We start from the raw sequence: 23,351 nt of genomic DNA, 5'->3' as shown, positions 1-23,351 counted from the left end.
TAATTTATTTTTTTTAACTGTGTCCACAGTAAATAAGTATTCCAAAAAGAGGATGATCCAGCTTTATCAGTGCAAGTATCATCATTTTCTTCTACTCATACCTGACAGTGAATCATCCGATGCATATTACAAGTCCATGATGTGTTGCTTCCAGATTTAGGTCCTCATTCTTCAATCTTAGAAAATTACTTAACCAGCCTTTACAGTGAATCGGGTCTATATTTGCTTTTGAGCATGTTGTTTGACAATGTTCCTCCTCTTCAAATCTATAAATGCTACCCTGCTGGATCCCTTTTACAACCATCCTTCTTTTAATTAACACCAATATGTGATGCCTCAAAGGAGTTCATCTCTGTTTTTATTTTCTGTTTTTATAAAAGAAATTCTCATCATATATTCATCACAACTTGCACCGTATCCCCTGATTTTTATTACCTAATTAAAACAAAACAAATCCTGCATACCCTTTGTCCTTTTGTTTGCAACTGAATGGTTTTCAGCTGAACTTTGAGGCCTACAAAAGCTTCACTCCAATCTGCTGAAGGCATGTGGCGTTAATGTGTTTGACGGCTCCTGGATCAATGAAAGTCGGGCCTCTCACCCTCCTCTTGCTGTGTCTTTTGGAGCTAACTGAGAGATCCAGCATGGAAAACAATGGAGTCACAGTTTGGATAAGAGTAGAGCAGAAGAAACCTCAAATTTAAAAAAAAAAAGAAGAAAGCATCAGTCCTCACTTACAGGAAGCGCAAGTACTGACTGACTCGACCAACATAAAAATAATCTAGTTTAGGACAAACGAATAAGTAAACTTAGGAAAGTGATTACAGTTGTTTTGACACTGCACACACAGCACTGGAAACTACAGCAAGTTGAATGACAGTTGCGATTGTTTGGTGTGAATCAGTAACACTGTCGGAAGTATAGTACAGCTCTGTCTCCTTGTGCCTTCATTTACAACAACAGTTCACACTCCAGCGTGAGTGTTCATATGCTCAGGCACTCTGGCACGGCCGCACGCACTCAGTGTCAGGTCGCTCAGTCATCTGATGGTTTCTACCACACCGGCCACCATCAGTGCTTACCGGGGGTTCTAGCATGCTGCTGCATAAATAGGAGAGACTGATTAAACAATGTGCCACAGCTGTGCCACTCAGTCTCTGATTGGCACTGAGCCCTGAATCTCCTGTTCCACCTCTACTCCCCACAGCTGAGCCAAAACCACACCCCACCACCACAGCAATAGCAAAACCACATTTTTGAGAAAACTAACAAGCACATTCCTAAAAGAAATTCTGTTTCGTGGAACAGCTGAACTTTCTTCTCCTTCACAGCAGGCGTTGGGCCCCGAACATTTGGTGTACACCATGTAATATACAGCACTCACAAAGGTTTTTTGGTTTTTAAAGGAAGACTATTAAAATCCCATGTGAGTGTTTCTCAAAAAGCAATGACATGCATGAATTAATGTTAATGGTAAACACTCGTTCGTAGTATTTTCTACTTGACTGGGGCATTCAAACTGCTTTATACAACAGTCCTCATTCAAGCATTTTTTTTCTTTCCAAGTTCTTTCTGCTTCACATTCACAGTCCAATAAACAATTCAGAAAAAAACCTGAGGGTTGCACGCTAACGATACTTTACTTTGGCATGCAGACTGGGACAGCCAGGGACTAAACCACCAACCTTCCAATTAGTGGATGACGTGCGCTACCTCCTGAGCTACAGCCACCCCTGTGTGTTAATGAGACAGAGAAAGAGAATAATTGACAAAAGAAATTTACACTTTTTGCATTTACTTCAGGGCATCAGTAGAAATAATAATAATTTTACACTAAATGATAAACCCTATAGTCTGTGTAAGTGAAGTATATTTAAAGTTTTGTACACGGTATGTGAGTGCAAATTGTCATTTGAGTAAAGCCTGCTAATCTGTCCAGTGTTTATTCAAATGGTAACCCTGGACCAGAATATATATTTCTGTTCAGAAGACTTCAAGATTTTGGCAGACAGCGTGCAATACCCAAGAAATGCTTGATTCTAATTAAAGTTTGCTTTTATTTATTTTGGACATATAATACAAGTCGGGATTTTTTTTTCCCCCCCTTTGCATTCATTCAAAAGAAATGAAAAACCAAAAATCAGTGGATGCTTATATTTCTTAAAACTCTACTTCAGCTTTTATATCATAGATGTAACCCCCAAATACCCATATTATGTTTTTTCTTTCTGAGTGGATCAGTTTGTTCGTGATTATAGTAGCTAGTCAGTATGTCATGGTGCAGTAAAATGCAAAAAAAAACTAATCAAAGCCAACAAACATATTTCTGTATTTTTTATTAGAACAATTAAAATGAAAAAAAATGACAATCCATCTGTGTCAAAAAGCAATAAACAATATTTCATTTTAAAAATAATGCACAGATACAGAAGCAAAGCTGAGAGCTGCGAGGTCATTACACACTTGAAAGCACAGAGGAGAGTTTAAGGTAGAAAGTAAAAAGCAATAAATCAAAGCATCAGGCCTGAAGCAACTAAAGTTATAGGAAGGCGTTCCAGGAAAGTTTTTAGCAGGCTCCCAAAGCAAGAAGCTGTGTTTGGGATGTACATGCATGTACTTGCTCTCTGGGTCCATCAAATTCACCTGTGTCCCACCTCTGGTCCAGATAGAACTGGTTTCTCGGGGCATGAGGCGTTCAAGGGCTGAACTACAGGAACGCATGGGACTGTGCATTCATGTCCATCTGCATGCTTTTGTGCGTGTTAGCCTGTTTACTTCTTGTGGTAGTTGTCTGCATAAGCTCTGTGATCCTCCTGCCCGGGATACTGGTCTCCATAGCGCCTCAGTATGTCCTGGAGGCTGGGCATGCCTTGTGAGAGAGGCTGGTAGGGTGTGTGAGATTCCTCCTGGCCGCTCTGGTAGGGCTCTGCTTCATACTGGTCCTGATTAACCTGCTCTCTCTCGGCTGCCGTCTGGCTGTGGTCCTCTGCTGCATGACGTTCAGGCTGCCTTTGAGGCTGCTCGGTCTCATAGCGACGCAGGCGGCAGTCACGGTCATACTCGGGGTCACAGTGTGGGTTTACAGGCTCCAGGACGCCGTTGCGGGTGCCGTCAGAATTCAGGTGGGGCTCATAGGCCTCAGCAGGGTAAGGGATGCGACGTTGAACTCCAGAGCGAGGTGCGCTGGGCTTCACGGGATAGCATTCACGGTCATAGCCAATGAAACAGTCGTAGCCCTCCTTGGTTTTGCCTGGGGGACCCAGAGGGTGGCGTTCCTCCTGGGCAGGTTCCTCATAACTGGGATAGGAATAAGGGTGCTGCTGCCTGGGGGAGGGAGGGGTGTGCAGGTGCATAGTGCCTGCTGCATCACGCATAGTAGAGTAAGGATCGTTGGAGTTTGACTCAGAAGCAGCCCCCATACGTGGAGCATATGGGTCATTAGTGTGAGCTTGGGCCATGTATTGGCGCAGTACAGCAAAGAGATCAGTAGCTGGAGGAGAAGTTGGGGCACTGGCCTGGCGATACATAGCATAAGGATCAGTGACTCTGTTAACATTAGAATAGGAATCCCTATACATGGAATAGGGGTCATACTGCTCAGCAGGAGGGGCAGCACGGATGGCAGCGGCCTGATCTCTCTCGTTACTTTTGTATGACTCTGGAGAAGTGGAAATTCTGGTGGCGGTAAGAGGGTTGCAACCGTCTTCAAAAAGAGGATTGCAGGATCCTGGTGCAGCTTGGGGAGCCTGGAGGGATGGAGTAAAATTAAAATATAGTAATGCAGAAAGCTGTTGAAGGAAATTAGTATGACGAATAAGACGTACCGTACTGGAGGCAGAATAGGCATTCATGTAGAGACCAGCAGGAGCTTTCTGTACCATTTTGCAGGCAGGATCTTTCTTGGGGTCACAGCCAAGGTGGGCATATGATGGACGGGACCCACCAGAATACCCATAAGCAGCTTTCAGATGGTACTGCAGACACTCCACATCATCAGAGCCACAGATCCGCAGCAACTCTACCTTCTGCTCCTGAAGCACGAGAAACAAGGATCCATATTATGAGATGGGTGCAAATTTTTTCTCATCGAAAACATTTGTAAGCAATTAAATTATTGCTCCTGCTGAATGCATCCATCTTGGGCAACAATTATAGATATAGGTTTGCAAATCTTACCCATGGGAGATTTCAGATGCACCACTGCCCAGCAGTCTAAGGTTCTATTATCTAATAATAACATATGTTTCAACAAGAACTCTAAATTCTAAATAAAGAACTCTAAAAACTCTCTAAATTACCTTAAATTTAAACAATAATCAGTTTTTCAGTTGTAAACAGTTTGAAAAATTGTGATATTTTGTATGGCATGATACAAAAAGTGCAATGAATAATTAATTAATTAAAATACAGTAAATATACATGTATACTATGCACAAAAAATACTATAGCATACCATGGTCAGGAAAGGCATCGTGGACGGCGAGTAGTAGTAGTACCCTGACTGAGGGTCCTTGGCTGGAGCAGGAGAGTGGACGTACTGAGGAGCAGGGGTGGCAGCCGGGAGCACCAATGGCTTGTAAGGGCTCTTTCCCTGGACTAAAGCCATGTACATGCAGTAGGGGTCCTTGGTGGGGTCACAGGTTTTTACTGGGGCAGGTTTGGGGGGTTCCGCTTTAGGACTGGCCCTGCTGGTGTAGGAAGCCACGCAGTTGGGGTCTTCAGTATCGGAGCAGGATTTATAAACATCTCCCAGGTGTCTCAAGTAGGCCTTGTAAGAGCGACGTCCCTCAGCACGGTTCTTGTTCTGGAGGTAGGCGAGGAAGATGCGATCCATCTCCTGAATCTGAAGGGAGTAAGGGTTTATTGTTTTTTCACTGATCTGATGACATGTAACATCAATAAAAGTAAAAGGCTTCTCAGAGAACCACCACTCTCTGAACATCCAGTTTTACAGGGAGGCGCTCAGAAAGAAACTATCTCTGGCCGAAATTATAAACTCTGTGTGGTCAACATTTGTACTCTGGCAATTTTAATTATGCTTTTTTAATATAAGAGTATGAGACTGTAAAACAGCAGTAATAACCGGCTTCTTCCTATTAATAAACAGTACTTTCAGCTTTTATTACATCCAGTCACATTATAATTTATGGTTTGGTCACTGCAAAAGACTCAAGCCTGTAATACCTGTAATACCTCACATTTGATACATACAGTTTTTGTGAGTTATGGCAACGTCTACATCATCAGCATGATTATTTCCCCCACAAAAAACCTAAATAAACTGCACAACACATTTTTAAGCAATACATTGCAAAACAAATGCCAGATTTGGCAAATACAATACAAATAAGCTGGCATGTACATTAATATCTTAAAAATCCATTTTAATTATTTCATGGTTCAGGCTTTAAAGGGTTAATATAAAAGCATTAATTAGAGCAGCTTTAAATATAAGAGAACCAATCATCTCATTAACGACTTGTCAATACTAAAGAGTTTTGTTTCATATTAAACAGCTGAAGTGTTACATGGAAACTTTCATTTCATGACACAGTTAATGTCGAAAACAAAGCGTTCACTCACTGCCTCCTGGTTGCCGTTGTCAGTAAAGTACTTGTACCATGCCCAGAAGTCAGAGTGCTGTTTGTACCAGCTGATGTTCCTGCGGTTGCGGATCAGCCTCCTGTGTGCTGCTGCAGCAGCCGCCTTCTCCTGGATGCTTTCCCCCGCTGAGGGCAGGAGATGAGGGGAAAAAACGAAGACACGGCTGATCCAAAGGCTTCCACGCTGACATCATATTCAAGGACTTTCTAGTGACTTTTAAAGTTTCCAACAAAACATTCAAGGACTCAAACCCCTTTTTTTTTGTATTCGCTAGAAAACTGCTTCCATCTCACATTAGCTCTCAATCACAGGGTCAAGAGTTGAAGCTACACAGAAGCCAGGTGAGGTGGAAGTCATAAATCTGTGTTTACTTTCCAATCACAAACCTCTTCCATGGACAAACTTTTCAAAAACTCGGTCACCGTGCACTCTTTAGAAACAAACACACATGTTGAAGTATCTTTAAAGGTAAAAACCACGTACTTACCATCTCCTCTGGGCTTTTGCACAATTGGTCCAGCAGACAAGAATGCTGCAAACAGAGAAAAGCAAAAACAGATGTTGCTGAAGTCAAAATTGCTGATTCTTTCTAATCTAATTTGTCTGTAATATCCAAGCGATAACATGACATTAAACCTCAAATGCTTACGGGCTGATAGTTTTCATTAAATAGGGCTGGGCTAATTGGCACTGCCTGAAGCACTGGTTACTGCAGTTCTTTGTAGATTTTTATAGGGGCGCTTGTAACACGAAGCCCCACGCTGTGCTTTCAAAGGGCCGTGTGTATCTGTATGCACATACATGCACACGTGTGCACAGTTTGAAGTCGAAGGAACAGCAGATTCAGATTCAGCTCTGCTCCGGGTTCCTTTCATCTCCGCAGGGAGAAGGTGTTAGTCCCTCACAGAAGGGGAGGAAGAGGAGACGGAGGAAGAAGAAGAGAGGAACAGATGACAGCCTTAAAAAGATCCACAGGGGATAAATTAGGGTTACGTGGCGTGTGTTTTAAGTGGAAAAAAACATTAATCTCTTGATTTTTCTTCTTCTTTTCTTCTTTTTTAATGTTTGGATTGGAAGAATGGATATGCACTGTCACCTGTGAGGTTAAACTAAAAGTATGGATCCTAAAGTACACAACAGAATTAAAGGAGAAGGTGGGAAGGTGACCCATGGTGATGTTTAGGAGGAGGAGGAGGAGGGTGGTCTGAATGATGCTGCCTCAGTATATCCGCTCTATTTCTCTCTTTCTTTCTTTTAACAAGCCTGTAAAAAATGGCAGGCACATCTGGAAACAGCAGCACTTTAAGAGGGCATAGAGGAGGTGATGCTGACAGGTAATAATTTTTTTACTGATCAAAGTAACTCCTCCTCTTCCTCGTTACTGTATTCTTTCCCCTTTATCCATCAGGGAGCGTAACTTTGAAAACCAATTTTAAAAGAAAGCATGTCAATCAAGAAGAGAGAGAACTGGAAACAGGTGGTAGGGGAACAACCTGTCTCCATGTTGCAACATCGCCGGTGATATATGAGCATCACAGGCATGTTATAGAGCCGCATGATGATATATGTGAAACCCAGTTCTCATGAACTCATCAGACGTACTGTAACTAAACTTCAGCTTTAACAAACTGAACCTTGAAATGAAGCAATAGCTCAAGGCAAATGCATTTTAAGGAGGCTCGAACAATCAAAGGAAAGTTGGAAAAATAAGCTGCTAAACTGCTCCACAAAATCAAAAATGTTATAAGTCTAAAAGCTAGATCCTCTGGCTCTGAATAGCTTTATTAGTATCACGCTGATCTATAGCCAGCTGTGTGTTTTTTAATGGTTTCAAATAACTGCATGTCAACCTAAATGCAAAAGGTAAAAGCTCTGATTCATGAATATTTAATTTTTTTAAAAACAGACAAAGAAAGAAAGTCACTCATCACTGCTGTGTCCCTGCTAACATTAAGAAATAATGGCTGACATTCGTCATCAGTGTGGACTTGAATGACTCATTCTTGCCCACAGTAAAGTCTACCCTTCACCTCACGATTTACTCTTCAATCATTCAGTTTTTCAACTCGTAAAACTGGAAACAGGCTTTTATGTCATCATTGTTCTTTTGTTCTACCCATCAGTCGGGACATGAATGGACTCTTATTTGCTCAAGGACTGTATTTAAGAACAGATTTGCAGTGCGAGAAGTGAGCATTCACCGGAAACTGCAGTCTTTCAGGGATGTTTTTTCACTTTAAATGGCAGCATCTCAGCACTGAAGACTTTTGGGGAGTGTGCTTATCTTTCAGAGTATCCACGTGTCATAGAGGCACCGTGTTTTACAGGTACCTTTGCTTTAAAGTGGAGCTAGAAAAGTAGTTGAAAGTTGCTGAAGCCTGTTTGAATAAGATGAGTTTAGACAGATTTTTAATTAGTTATAGCTTTGTATACACTGAAGTATTAGATAAGAGTGTAAGATATTGATAAATTTTGTTGTGATGAAAGATATGATGGGTTGCTGTTTTTGGAATGTGAGGTTTTAGTGCTTTTGTGCCTTTAATACAATTTCAAAGTGATTATCTTTAGGTTTGGGGTTGCATCTAAGATATCTGATGACATTATCTCAGACTTTGTTGGAGGCACTTAGAAACAAAACCCTCAAGTTTGATTAAGAAAATATTTGTTGCAGACCTACCAAAAACCCAAGCAATGTATATAATATAAATAAAAGAAAAAGCTCCATCTTTTCACCACTAACACATTTTCATTTTCATCCTAACACTGTCACTGAGCTTGGAATGCACCCATAAAGCAGACTAACCTCCAAACTCTTGGAGATCTTTGAGCTTTGCTGTCTTGCAAATATTTTTTAATAATTCTTTAATTTATTGGGCTCCTAATTGTGCATCTTCTGATTGTGTTATTGTGACTGTTTCTTCCAATAGAGATTTCAATCTGCAGTAATATATAATATGAATATATTTACACTGTGAGATTACTAATCAACATTATAATTTAGCTACCTGTCATCACTTCCATAATTCGCTATAATATAATGTATAGCTGACAATCTGGCCTTGTTATCTGATGCCGTCTGTAATGTCCCATGTCTGCTGGGTACTCACCAGGCAGCAGCATCACAGCCAGCACAATGGTGATCAACACACCGGAGAAACTGGTCCGTCTTCTTTCAGCCATGACTGGAGCGCAACAAAAACACAATCTTGAAAACCACTGTCACTTTGATCCTTTCTATGCCTGTACCTGATTGACACTTCACATGATGCAAAATCCTTTTTTTCACATATACTTTGATCACTGGCTCCAAAAATAAGGTCCAATCAGCCATAGTAGTAATATTTTAGCCACTAGTCACTATTTTTCCCACAAAGATGCATTTTAAAGCTAAAAAATAACTTTACAAAACCTTTAAAGCTCTATCAAAAGCCTCAACAGTTGGAGAAGTGACCTCTACCTGTGGCTTGGAATTGAACTCTTGAAACAAACATGTTGCCACAACGGCTCCTGGCTGGGTTCAATCTACTGGTTTGTCATAGTAAAACAGAACCAGGTGTTTTTCAGCAGAATTTCAGCAGAATTTTAAGCCTCGGAAAGTACCTGATTCTACCAAAAGTAAAGACAGACTGCACTGTTTGGTCTCTTACCTGCGGTTGTTTGACTTCAGAGTTTCCTTCCAGAGGATCCAAAGTGGACTCGGATGAAGCTCAGTCCACCAGGTGTGTACGTGGGAGGTGTTTGTGTGTGTGTTAGGGACTCCTTGCCTGCCCTGCAGCTCTTCTTACAGACTGATCTGACAAAAGGATCCAGCAACGTTTTAAAGTGAGCCCATCATCTCTGACACGCACTAAAAAAGGCTCAGCATGATTACCTGAGGGGGGTCAAGGGCCACCCCAAGAAGATGCCTGATTGGCTGAAACTTTCAGCCAATTGGAGGCACTGTAATTAAAGACAGAACAGCAGAGACGGTGGGAGAGCTCGGAGTAAAGATGAAGACGTGGAGTATTGGGTGAAAAGAAGAAACCTCAAGTTGTTAATTTAAGATACTTCACGGTTGATTGTTTAATTATATTAAATGTAAGAAATCACATCTGTTTCAGAGATGCAACAATAACTCATGTAAAGTAAAATAAAGACCACAGGGGAGGCAGAGGAAAGACACAGGGCTGTAAAATAAAGGGGCGTTGAGGTGCCACATAAGCACTTCTCAGAGACCTCAATGAGGGCCAAACCACAGCTTCTGTCTGAACACACACAACATGCAAGCACAGCTGGTCCACACATGAGGAATTTGATAATCTACAGTTTCCTCCTGAGTTTAACTGTGTTCAGGCATGCCAGCCACGTAAGACACACACAGGTACACAAACACACACACACAATGATTTTAGTAGAAAAACGATGTATCTGAGATATATGATGCAATATTACCACATCTGACTATATAAGCCTATAATTCATTTAAGCCATTCAGTAATGTTATCAGGTTTATGTCCAGAATAGCTGCAGGGGGGTTTTATTGTTTTTGGTTCTTTTACTGAAAATATTTTTGACACTAAATGTAATTTAATTTAAAACAAATATGACTTTTAAGAGAAAATCAGTTTTAAACATTGTCTTATTCCAGAGAGAGAATATGTTTAACATTTATGGAAGTATAAGATTTTGAACATGGTGCTTAAATGACTGATTGTGAAATAGCTAAAGACTGAACTACAGTTGGAGGATTTTGAATAGCTTGAGGTGTTTTAGTTTGGTCACCATTAGAGAAAACTGCAAGTCCTTGTAGAGCAAAAGGAAGAGGCCTGCTCTTCTTTACAGCGTTGCTTCATTTTGGGTTGAGATCTGGAGTTTGACTGGACCATTGCAACACTTTTTCTTTTTTCCAAACATTCTGATGGAGATTTGCTTCTGTGCTTGGATCATTGCCCCATTGCATGGCCTAAATTGGGCCAAATGTTAGTTGTCAGACTTGTGGCCTTACTTCTGACTCTAGAACACTTTGATATACAGAGAATTGCACCATCAGCCTAATGGGTTTAAGTTGTCCAGGTCCTTTGCCTGCAAAACAAACCCAAATCATTAGCCCTCAACCAAAGTGCTTAACAGCTCGTATGAGGTGTTAGTGCATAACATCTCCAATGTAGTTTTGCCTGTGCAAACGGCATTGTTCCAGACTTTAAGGTTTGTTCCACTGAATTTTTGCAAACCTAAGCTGTGCTGCCATAAACAATACTTGTTCAGTCTTTATCTTACTGCACTGTCATGAAGTTTAACATTTAAAATTCTAACTGAGGCCTGCGTAGTCTGAGATGGAGCTCTTGGGTTTCTCTGAGCATTGCATAAAGGGATAAGTGATTTATAAAGTGCATTTGATTAGCAGCACTTGGATGCTTAGTACCCTCTTAACTTTTAAAGCTGTAAGGATCAAGCTAGTTTTTCGCAGGCCTACATAGAGCCCACGTGATTGTATATGTCAGAAATACCACTGCGCTTCAACTGGTAATGTAACTACTCATTACAAATGTTATTTTATTGACAGTATCACCTGTGTAATCGTCCTTTTACAATAAAACACTAAATCTTTCACATGCATTTACTGTATATCTCATTTATCTGCTATGCAGAAGAGCTTTCTTTTAGTAACCTTAGTGTTTGACCTCATTGGTTTTAATCTGGCGTTAAATTGTAAAATGTTTCCCATAGCAGGCTTTCCACTTGATGACCTGCTGTAGTTTGGAACTTTCCATAATCCGAGGCCTATACTAAATACAAAATCTGCCTTTAGTAAAGTAAAATTAAACTTTTTATGAAGCATTAGGTAAATACTCTTGACAGCATGCTACTTGTAATGTAAATCTTTCCATCCACCTGTTTTTAAAGCCTCACTACAGATTTTCAGTTTCATTAAGATTTGGAGTTTTCCTGGCCATGAATCCAAACTCTGATCTTGTGCAATTAAGTTATTGCTTTGTCTTGAGACATGTTGCTCAATCATGCTGGAAAATTCACAAATTGTCACCAAAGTACTTGGAAGAAGTTGGTTTTAGTATAGTCGGCCATTAAAAAAAGAGGGTGGACGAGGAGAAACATCTTTTTTCCATTTTCTCTGTTTACAGTACTTTGCTGTTCCTGCATAGTCATACCTTAATTATTGCACACTGGCTTTTTATTTCTTTCATCTTTATTTGTTCTGGAGTTGTTGGTTTTTTTTAGCATTTCCACATTTTTCCAGCCCTATTCCTGTCCCATCATGCTCCCGCTGATCATTGAGTGATCACGTTAACACATATGTAATTACGTCTGCTAACAGGTGGTTCTCAGGAGAAACAAGCCTACAATCCAGGCAGGAGCAGATTCAAACAAGACGACACCAAAACCATACTCATAATTTTCTCTTCAGCAGGAATGTAAGAGATTCTCAGAATTCAGACACCTGGTTCACCATCACTTTTTTTGTAAAAACAAAAAGGTTTTATTTCAATATTGGGCTGAGTGATTTACACGAGGGAAGCTGTACAAATAAGAGACTTGTAGAGAGAATGGGGCAATTTCTTCATTCCTTTTATGTACATGTTCAGCAGCTCAAACAGGTGTCATCACTGCAGGTCATCGTCATCAAACAGATCCTCAAAATCTGCAAAAAGAAACAGGAGAACAAAGACAAGGAAAGAATTACAGAGTTTAAATCTACTTTATATACTGATCACATTTCATGCTGCTCTGTAGATACTTAAGATTTTTTTTTTTGTGCACCACCAACACAACACATACATAAATAAATAATTATCTTATACCCCAGTGACGCAGACCTACACACTGGTTGGTGACTGCCTGGCAAACACTGGTTGTTAAGAAAGAAAAAAAAAAATAGGTATTCACCAACAAGTTGATGAGCAGTTCCACAGAAGATGCTGACATATCTGCAAACACTTGCCAATTACCCACTAAGCAGTAATTGATCTGTGAGTGTGAGCAAAAAGTCTGAGTTCAAAGCAAAATTTATGTCTTCTGAAAAGAGTCGATTTCACTGACTGCTCTCTAGGTCTGTGTAACTGTGGCCTTAAAAAGACAAGGAAAACTCTTTATTTACATATCTGTTCACACAACGAGTTAATAAAGTTATATGACTGGTCTGAGCATCACAGGTGGAAACATTTAATTTTTCGTGATTTCTATTTTATTATCTTGGGACATGAGTGTTGGGTAGATGGAAACCACTTAAATATACTTGGAACCCCAGAAGGAAGAGGAACAAATAATTGGCCAATGGATTGTTTTATTAATTAATGACATAATGAAAAAAAAAAAACAAAACAAGTTAATGACAAAATTTGTTAGTTGCAACCCTAGAGGTTAAAAATACATAACAATATTACTAAAAAGCCAGTATTTTCACATCTGGAGAATGCATGGTGTCTAAACCACTACAGATGACTTCATTAGAAGACATTATGAGGTTCTTCTGAGACTTTTCCCCCACTTTGACAAAACTAACAGGCCAGTTAGCAAACTTAACAGTCTGACTGGTGTGAAAATTACTCATCACCAGAGGATCTAACTGGCTCTGACAGCTCGATATTAAAAGGTTAAAATAGCACACAAGTGATTTCTCATCCAGGGTCAATAACTGGAATTTTAACAAGATCTTTAGGGAACAAAACGAGGCAGTATGTTCGCTCTAGTGTTGCCATGTGCCACTACTACTGGCCAGAAGGAGAAAGTCACCAGAAACTTATCAAGTGAATGGGGGACTGTCTATTAATATCAGTTACATTCCCTCTAATCAAGGTGGAACTTTCCTAAAACTGCCTTAGATGTGACACTATTTTACACATACATTAAGATGCAAATGCACAAATTTGAACCTGCTTACATAAGCATGAATCAAGCATTTCTTCCTTAAGTGATGAATTTTCAGTTATGACAATTATGACCATTATCCGTCTCTCTCAGTGCTCATACTGCCGCATACTAACTGCTCTTGGATGCAAAGCTGTGAGTTTTTGTTTGGTGTAAACTAGGGATGGACCGATCCGATATTACGTATCGGTCCGATACTGACCTAAATTACTGGATCGGATATCGGAGAGAAGTAAAAAATGTAATCCGATCCATTAAATATCACACATAACTCAGCTCATCACCTTAGCACGTCGGACCAGTATGCGTCACTTGATAGAGGGGCTGTGGCGTGCGACACCTGTCGGCGGTCTGGTTGAGCATTTGGAGCCTCGCTACCAAACCGGCATTTCATCTCTGAGAAAGTTATTCCCGAGAAAAGTAAAGCAAATGTGTAAGTTAATCTCTGAATGTTTGTAAAGCATTCCCACGTTAAGTTTAACAACCGATATATGGAGCGACTGCCTCTTCTCTCTCTCTCCCTCTCCTGCTGCTACTTCAATCATGAAACTGATCAATGATCAGCTGATCGGCTTTTCTGTTGCGACTCCCGTCTCTCTTCTTTGTTTTTGGCCCACTTTGCACTAGAGAGAGAAAGCCAGCGGCTAAACAACAGCAGCACGTTTAAGCTTGATAAGCTGTTGTTAGAACTTATTTAATATTACTTTCTACACCAGGATCCTTTTCTACGAATCTGACGGCTGGTAACTGTGCAGGGGCGGATCTAGCAAAGTTTTGCCAGGGGGCCAGGTGGGGCATTAACAGGGAAGGGGGGCACAAAGACATACTTTTCTTTCTTATTCTCATTTAAAATGTCTCGCTTTTAATAAATAATTGTCTGAATCTTACACCCAAAGCTTTAATCTGATGTAAAATGTACTTGTACTGTGTACTATTTAATTATTGTAGAAAAATAATTTGTTTCTGTGCATATTTATTTATTTATTTATTTATTTTACACGTGCATTAATCAATGTAATCAACTTTAATTTAAGCATCACGAGGCAGAGGGTGGTTCCCTATTTTTGTTTTGCTCTGAGTTGGCAACCCTACTAGTTAGGTTGTTTAATATTTCTTCTAAGTACTCTTTAAAATAACAGAATAGGGAGGATGGTGTAGGGTTCAAGTTTATTAGCTCAGTATTGATGAACTATGAAATATTTTGGGTGCAGCGTATTTTTTTTTGCATACAGGTTTAACAGAATAGCTTTAGTGTTTTTTTTTTTTTACTTTAGTATGAACTTATACAAAATGCAGCAAGATATTAAAAAAACAGTTTTGTTAAATAAAAAATACACTATATCGGATTCATATCGGTATCGGACATAAAAAAGTGGTATCGTGTTATATCTAGTCTAAACTGCACTCTGACCTTCCAAGTTTTTAAGAAATCTGCACCAACATAGTGAGACAGAAAATACTGATACAACTGTGCAACCACTTGTGCCGGTCATATGTAAGAAGGTTTGCAGACTAAATTTAATTTGTCAAAATGTCCAAAGGGTGGCTACGATTCGCAACAGCAGGCTTGAGAAACTGTTTGACGAAGTGAACATTCTTCAGTCTTCAGTAATGAGGGACAGTTTGCCCTCTGGCTACCTGTAATGACTTTCAGCGGTGTAAAAATATGGCATAAAAGCCAAAGCTTCCTTGACACACCTCACTTTCACAATCTGTCTTCAAAAGAAAAGAAAAAAATCTCATGTTTCACACTGTTGCATTGACCTTATACTACCACACTTACAGAGCCCTGTCAAAGGGCAGAGTCTCTGAAATAAACCAGCAGTTCTGCATGGTCATCCAGCTTCTATAAACAGATAGAGCCAGTATTCACTGACCATAAGAGTAAAGTGAAATCTCCAGAACAATGGCCTCATTTTTAATTAGCATGATGTGACTTGGCTCGATTCGACTCGGATATTAGGGTTTTCCATATTGGGGACAATACCTGGTACCAGGTAGAGCAGGGCAATATGACCAAAAATATTTATCACGATATACATTTGAAAATTTGCGATAACAATATAACTGACGATATAATTGACACTAGACAAAATACTTTACAACTCCACAACTTTATTAGTGCAAAAAAAAAAAATCAATGTATTTTTACTTAAAGAAGCAGCTGTTTTTTTTATGTGCATTAAAGTTATATAAAAATGTAACAGTGCAAATGCAAATTCCTCGCTGACCGTTTAACCAAAAGGCATTTCCAGTGGAAATTGGCCAACATATCCTCAGCATAACCATGTATAATATCCACAAAACTTAAAGAGTTTCTACACACACAATACAGTAATATTATGTTGAAGCACAGTACGTATCACTCCGCCAGGCTCCTGCCTACGATAGCCGTAATGCTCCGACAATCCATCAAGCGGTGCGGCTTCGTAGCTTAGCAAAGTCGTACTAAAACATTTGACAGATTTTCGAGCGCCGTGTACCACATAAAATCATTTCGAGGTCAGTAAACACAACCAGAGTTCATACATAAGGCACACAGGATTATAAGGGGCATGTTGATTTTCAGAAAAATCAAAGGATTGATTTTAAGTGTGCTGTATTTTCAAAAAACACAGTAATAACGACGGCCCGCTAGCATGCTCTACCAAAAATAGTGCTTTGTTGTGTATCTGACGGACGAAAGCTAAACCAGTTCCACACCACTGAAGTTGCAGCATTTTTACAAACCAATTCTGGTTCATCCGTTTCATTCAACGATCCGCTTTCGCCCTTCTCATTCTCCGTTGCCGCCTTGCTTTTTCTGCAATGTGCGTATGAAAACAAAGGCACTGCGCATGCGCGTTTTACCCATATTATTGTTGCCCAACATTATACCGGTATTACCATGAACGGTATGATATGGCCCAGTCCTAGTACCAGGTACTTTTTAATACCCAGTAGGCAGGGATTCCAAGCAGACTGAGCTAAACCAAAAATGTGACGTCAACAAACTGCATGCTACTGATTAGCCAGGGAGTGATATCACTGATTCAGTCATGTCAGTGACTCATTCACAAAAATTAAATTCACTATTCCTGGCAACAAGGAACGGTTACACACAGAGCAACACCATGGCCCAGTGACGAGGTGCAGAGACTTACAGTCAGTTTAGCACCAGAGATAACATTAACTTGATATCCTCTGTTGTTGTTGTTGTTGTGTTTGTGTCACGTACAAATTACATCACAGGACTTTTGAGCTACATTGCTATAATGACTTCACCCACACTGAGATGGTACCCAAATTTAATGGAAAACATCCGAAACTGACTAGAGTCAAATCAAGTCAAGCCAAACAAAGTAGGTTATAGTGAAAAAGAGGCAAAAGAGTCAACTACAACTACCTGAAAAGAGGTTCTGGCTCCAAACCAAACTTTTATGTCAAAGTGTGAACAGCAAGTTATAGCGGAGCTTAAAGGTGTTAATGCTGCAATGGGCTTCAAAATACAAGGACTAAGGCCTCTATTACATATGCATGAGACGTAACATAACTGCACTCACCCTGTCACGTTTAAATGTGATCTGGGGACCTTTGCCTTCTTCAAGTCAGCACAACCCCTTCTTTAATTACAGGAAAAAACTAACAACTTTAAAAAAAGAGCTTTAAAATATGATGATATCTATAGTTTTACAATACTCTTAAGTACAGAGCTTATTAGGTAGAGGGGAACCAGTTCTAGCAGTGTTAACGACCCAGGTGATGAGTGCCAATGTGTGTGTGCAGCTGACTGGCGAGGTGTCCCGCTGAGTTTGGGTCTGACAGCAGCTATAAACTCATTTTACCATCCTCTTTCTCTCTCATTTCCCTCACGCTCTCTTTTTAACAATCAGCTCTTTTCTATCTAGGTCATGTGCTGCTGAGCCAAAAATTGTTCCACCGGCAGCCAGCACAAAACAGATTTGCTCGGTGTTTTATAGTGTGTCTTCTGCGTCTGTGTTTGCACATAAACTGGTGTTTACAGGGAACAATGGGATTGCTGAGGGTTAATGTGAGGAGATAACGTGGTTAAGGGAAGAAAATGGGTAACAGGTTTAAGGCTTTCTCAGCCACAGCCTTTCAAATTACTGAAATAATATACTGGAACATATAGGGTTTATTTCACGTCTTTGAAAGTTTATTTGCTGACTTTTTATGTTTGTTTGAGTTGTTCATATTTGCACCTTAAGTTACACTTTTAATGTATTTTAAACTTTAAATGGAGGTTTTGAAAAGGCAAAATGTCTGCTTGTCCTATTAGAAATCTAGACGTCTACCAGTTTTCTGTTATTCCCTTGAACATTAAAGAACCTTCCTCTCTGCATGCAAACACAATCTTGCTTAAACTAGGCAAATTTACAAACTGGGCACTCTTAAATGGGTTTTTACTTGTTAACATCACACGTTTTTCTATTAGATATGATCAATAAATAGAGAAAGGAGCATGCCGTTGCTTATTTTTGGAATGTTATACCATGTGTTTTAATCACATTTGTTTGCCTCATGAGACAAATTAAGGAATCGTAGCTTAGCCGTGCCATATGAAAACAAGATTTATGTTTAATTCCAGCTCGACTCTGTAAGCCCTAACCTCATTAAATTGAATCAGTGAAGTAAATTTAATCCTCATCAAATTTAATAATTTGGGAAGAGATGCAGAAGCCTGTCCCTTACCATTAAAGAAATCGGAGTGCACAGCTTTTTCATTGGCTGCCAGGTCCATGAGCAGACCGCTGCTGCCTCCTGCCTGCAAACACACAACAGTGCAACCAGTCATACCACATGAGAAAAATCTAACACATACATGTACATGTACACCAACTGCTACACTTACTGCATCACAGCAGTGCATGCTATGGAAATTTCTTCCAAAATCCACAGGTTAAAAGTTCAGGTCTTAGAATTTCAACTTACCAACTCAAACTTCTGAGAAATAAACTCAAAATTGAGAAAATAACTTGAAACTTCAGTTATTAAGTTGAAATTCTGAGATAACCTGAAAATTTGAATGTTGCTAATGGATGGGATTTTTTTTCTTCCAAGTGAAAACAAAAGCAATTAACATTAACAATTTAGCCAGAGCTTACTTAGAGCTTTTAACTAATATCCAGCACAAAGATTTAATGTTACACAACAAAAAAATAAACACTCACAATTATATTTAAAACTAAAGATAACAGGCCCAATATAAAGTGAGATAAGACAAATCTTATCTATGCCAAAGTTGTAAAATACCCTTGTTATAGCAATTAAATCTAATTAAAAACAACAACAACAACAATATTTTAGGACTGAAGTCTCAGCTGTCAAAGGGCAAGAGGCGGTTTATACCCAGCACAGATCACCAGACAGTCTCACTCTTACGTTAGTTTAAAATCTCCAGTTAACCTAACACACATGTCTTTAGGATGTGGGAGGAAGTTGGAATAACAAGAGAGAAACTCTCCATTAAAAAAACAAAACATATGAAAGCTGGAGCCTATCCCAGCAATCGTAGGGTGAGAGACGGGGTACACCATGGGCAGGCTGACAGTCAATAGCAGGGCTAACACATAGAAAAAGATAACTTCCTACTGACACTAATGGGCAATTTAGAATCATCAGTTAACCTAACCCCATTAACTATATGTCTGTGGACGGTGGGGGAAGCCGGAGTACCCAGGAAAGCCCACGCAAACACGGGGTTAACATGAAAACTCCACACAGAAAGATGGTGAACTCAAAATCAGACTTCTTGCTGAGGCAACAGCATAGACATGCACGCATTTAACGGGATGAGCTGAGGTGTTTCTATCAAGAACACTGAATAACCCAACCCAAAATGTAACGTATTAACGCAGTTAAATGTAAAAAACAAACAAACAAAAAAACAACAACCCCAAAACAAAAACAAAAAACAAACAAGCTAGGCGATTATATTCATCGCTTCCGTTTCATGTCATTTTAAACATATGGAGCTAGTTAGCGTTAGCACATCTAGACGCCGGTTAATTTAAAGCTCTAAATCTGAGAACCTACCTCGTCCAGGTCCACATAGGGACCAGCTCCTTCAGGAAACATTTCATCCACTGCAGGCTTCATGTTATTCTAAAAGCAGTTCCGCCGCAATTAGGTCAAACGGTGCGTTTGCGTTAGCAGTTATCGAGGCTTAAGTGGTGGTAAATAAAACAACCGTGTGCAACACTAATTCATGCCCGGTTTTCGCTGCTGACTTGCCGCTTTCGGTCCGCCCTCAGCAAAATATGGGTGATTATAATATTCCTCAATATGACCACGCGCAAAGCACGTTAAATCATTTCTAATAAATTAATAGATCAAATTAAAGTTCAAGTCTTTAAAGTTAAAACGGTAAGTACGGTTTGCTCCATTTAAGTCCTGTTGTGACAGCCTGCAAAATATACTATAAATAGTGATCGCAAATTTTGACAGTCTTTTTGTAAGCCTCTTGTTAAAGCAAAAATGGCAACAACAATAATAACAAATAAATAGATAATAATAATAATAATAATAATAGTATAGAGAAAATACTAGATTTTTAAAGACTAAAAGAAATCATTTCTCAGACTCCATTACATATTTGAAGAATGGTTTGTTTATTTATTTGTGGCACTTTATATGACAATAAGAGGGCTATTTATGTCTAATTCTATTGTATATATGTGACTAAGCTACTAAAAAAAATCTGTGTTCCTTTTCACATCCCCCTTTTGTTTCATATTTATAATAATTTCCTTATTTCCCTTTAATAAACCCTCTTGATAACTTTTTTTTTTCATGTCATGCTCTTGTTACTTTTTCTCTCTTTTGGGTCTAGCACCTTTCTTAGTGTTCATGTCCTGCATTGGTCTCATATCCTAGAGTGTCTCCTATGGGCTGGTGGGCAAAGAAGGCCCGGGCCATCTCATTGATGTAGTTGTAGGCACCGATGGATCTGAAGTACTCAATGTAGTTCCAGAAGTCAGAGGTGGTGTACGGCCAGTAGGGAACAGCTGGTGGTTCATCATAAGGCACTGAAAGACACATGGCATGTCAGAAAGGACAGGGTACATATACAGTCTCAAACAGTGAGATGCTGTTACAGACCATAAAGTATCATGTTAGGGATTTACTGATGATATTTTGCAGTAAATATAGTTTTTGGTAGTAGTTCATATTCACACATTCAGAAAAGCACCAGGTGTTTTTAACTCCTGATATATCACAGGCACCTTTTCCCACATATGAAAGTGAAAAGAGAGGCAATGGCTATTTATTTTTCACAGAGAACAAAGTGAACCACAGCCCTGCACAGGCATTGCCTTTGTTGACTTATTTAACATATTCTATGGAAAATGTGGTTCTTACAATGCTTTCATTTCCACCAGGTATTTAGATCAGCAAAGGGTTTTGTTGCTGTCCCAAATCAATCACAGAACAATGGTATTGTATTAGGTAATCCTAAGTGTAAAAGCTTTATTTTGACAGCTAAACACTGGCAAATCATAACAATAATAGTTGCCTCATATTTTAAAGTAAAAAAACCAACAAAAAAAACCCTGCAACAATAGAGCAAAACCCCCAACAATCAGATGACCCCCTCTGAGCAAAAATAACAGGTGATAGTGGGAAGGGAGAACTGGTGTTTACCACTCTCAGAGAGATACAACCAACATTAGCTCATTAGAAACATCTTTATTGCATTTAAAATCATATATTTGCTCTTGCTGCTAAATGCAAACGTTAATTCAGGTGTCCAGGCAGAAGCCTGTTTAAAATGAAAATTGAATGTTAGTTTGTAGAATAAATTCCTACAAGTCATGAGTTGAAGAGATTATTATAAACAAAAAAATGTGCATGTCATATCAACGCTCCTTTCAAAGGCTAAAAAGACCAAATTATTAACTAATATGATTTGTCTCTAGTATTTCTCTCTAAATAAATACCTGATCTATGCATCCTGATTTTTTTTTTAGCATTAAAAGTGTTCTAGTTTATTAAAGTTGCTTTAAGATTCCATTTGAAGACTGTTACCACCCCATCCACCCATTTATAAGCAAGGCTTATATCACTGTGGAGAAATTCTTTTCCTAGGTAGGGTCACAAGAGTCTCAGAGGTCACTCACCGCTGTTGGAGCCTACATGTGAGAAAATAATGACTTAGCATCTGTCATGTGAGTCAGTATTTAAGGACAAGCATAGCTGACGCGCCCTTTCTCCTTTGTATTCCAACAACAGTGTGTGGGGAGGAAATTCAAATATACATGAATGGCTTTCCTTTGTACGAATGCTCCCTGTTGACATAGTTGCTTTGAGTCGAGCTCAGTGCTATAAAAGGCTGTGGGAAAAAACTGAATGTCTTCAAATAACCCTCATGATGAACCTGGTGTTGAGTCCACATGACTCATTTGACCAAAAGACATTGACTAATTTATGGATGACAATGCTTCCCAATATTTATTTGAAATAAAAAAATGTAGCAGTTCATTTTCCTATTTGTAAACATTATATGCCATGTACTTGTAATGTTATCTACAGAAGAGTTGTGAAAAGTTATAGAAAACTTTTGATGCAGATATAATAATAATAATAATAATAATAATAATAATGATAGGACATATATTTCAAAGAGAATGCAGGGTTTGATTCACCGGCCGCATGTGGCTACTTCTGATGTACAGCATGTATGCAAAGTTCATTGAGCTTTTTTATATGTCTGAAGACGTCTAAAAGAAGTTTGAAAAGTTACCTCCTTCTGGGATGATCCTGGCCTCTGCAATGAGGAGATGGAGAAGGAAGGGGGGAAGGGAGAGAGGGAGAAGGGGGGGAAAAAGTTAACATTTCAGGCATTCCTTGAGCACAAAGATGGGATTCAGGTCTGGAAAAGAGAGCTTTTTCCTAGGGGACTACAAATACCTGCTGCCTCCTCAAATATTATTGTTAATTATTCACACACACACACGCACAAACAGACTAAACCAGAAGGAATTCATCATGGAGACTCAGTCAGAGTCCTCTTTGTACACAAAACAAATCCTTTCCAGCAGCACTGTTACATCACATGATTTCCAGCTATTTTCACCGACATTTCTACATGTACATATATCAAACTTAGTCTTAAAACTTATTAATGTTTGCACTGCATGAATAAACTCAACTTTAGCTACAACACACCAACTCTTGAATTCAAGGGAACATATTTTCTGTGGATTAAAAAAAGAAAAACTCACCACTGAGATGACAGGCAAAGAGGCAGAAGACAATACCGAGCAACACCAGCAGCTTCATGTCGCCCTCCTAAATGAAGAAAATGCCCACCAATGCTGTAGTTTGTTTGTTTTTTTTGTCTATGTTGCAAAAGTGAAATCTCTTAAACAATAAATAAAGTGAATATCTTGATATATATACTAGAAATCTTCTGAAACCAGAATCAAACTCTGCAGCTGTTTACCTGTGAATAGTCTGTGAAGCCGTGCAATGAGATGCTGCTGATCTTCTGCTGGTTCACTGAGGTCTGTGGTGTGAGGGGCTCAGTGAAGGAAGAGGCAGCCGACCTCCAAAAACACACTTAAGCAAACACACACATGCAAGCACATAACCCCGCCAGGCCTTACCCAGATTATACTGTACCCTGTGTACTCAGAGGGGAGCTGTCCTCATATTTTCTCAAATATTTCTCTCAGCTGTGTACACATCGCACCTACTAAAAAAAGAAAAAGAAGAAGTAGTTTGATTTGTTTTGAATTTCAGGCTCATTTATAGCTGTTTAATTTGGGAGGAAAGTAAAAAATTGCACACAGTAGCAAGTTGGTCCTTCTGGACCACCACTGTCTATCCTGCTACTGATCGAGTCTAATAGTTAATGCTGTAAAACAGTTTTACTTCTGATA

At 39.3% G+C, this 23,351-nt stretch overlaps 3 protein-coding genes across 3 annotated transcripts; all 3 read right to left on the bottom strand.

Annotated features, from left to right (window-relative positions):
- Positions 1-2,319: 2,319 nt before the first annotated feature.
- Positions 2,320-10,943, bottom strand: and1 (actinodin1). Its single transcript, XM_040044299.1, has 7 exons — positions 9,252-10,943; positions 8,712-8,786; positions 6,092-6,136; positions 5,584-5,729; positions 4,454-4,843; positions 3,825-4,031; positions 2,320-3,746 (listed from the first exon to the last, which is right to left on the bottom strand). Exons 2-7 carry the CDS (start codon positions 8,782-8,784, stop codon positions 2,772-2,774), a joined length of 1,836 nt encoding a protein of 611 aa, XP_039900233.1. The 5' UTR covers positions 8,785-8,786; positions 9,252-10,943; the 3' UTR covers positions 2,320-2,771.
- A 541-nt stretch (positions 10,944-11,484) lies between these two features.
- Positions 11,485-19,693, bottom strand: cops9 (COP9 signalosome subunit 9). The gene is made up of 3 exons (XM_040044300.1): positions 19,504-19,693; positions 18,160-18,232; positions 11,485-12,241 (listed from the first exon to the last, which is right to left on the bottom strand). The coding sequence occupies exons 1-3, from the start codon at positions 19,564-19,566 to the stop codon at positions 12,204-12,206; spliced, it is 174 nt and encodes a 57-aa protein (XP_039900234.1). The 5' UTR covers positions 19,567-19,693; the 3' UTR covers positions 11,485-12,203.
- Positions 19,694-20,054: 361 nt separating this feature from the next.
- otos (otospiralin) lies at positions 20,055-23,351 on the bottom strand. The gene is made up of 4 exons (XM_040043681.1): positions 22,913-23,351; positions 22,692-22,758; positions 22,211-22,234; positions 20,055-20,495 (listed from the first exon to the last, which is right to left on the bottom strand). The coding sequence occupies exons 2-4, from the start codon at positions 22,747-22,749 to the stop codon at positions 20,308-20,310; spliced, it is 270 nt and encodes an 89-aa protein (XP_039899615.1). The 5' UTR covers positions 22,750-22,758; positions 22,913-23,351; the 3' UTR covers positions 20,055-20,307.

Source organism: Simochromis diagramma, unplaced genomic scaffold, assembly GCF_900408965.1.
Source record: "Simochromis diagramma unplaced genomic scaffold, fSimDia1.1 OVJJ01000602.1, whole genome shotgun sequence".
Lineage (NCBI taxonomy): Eukaryota > Metazoa > Chordata > Actinopteri > Cichliformes > Cichlidae > Simochromis > Simochromis diagramma.
This window is presented reverse-complemented; position numbering and strand designations above follow the sequence as displayed.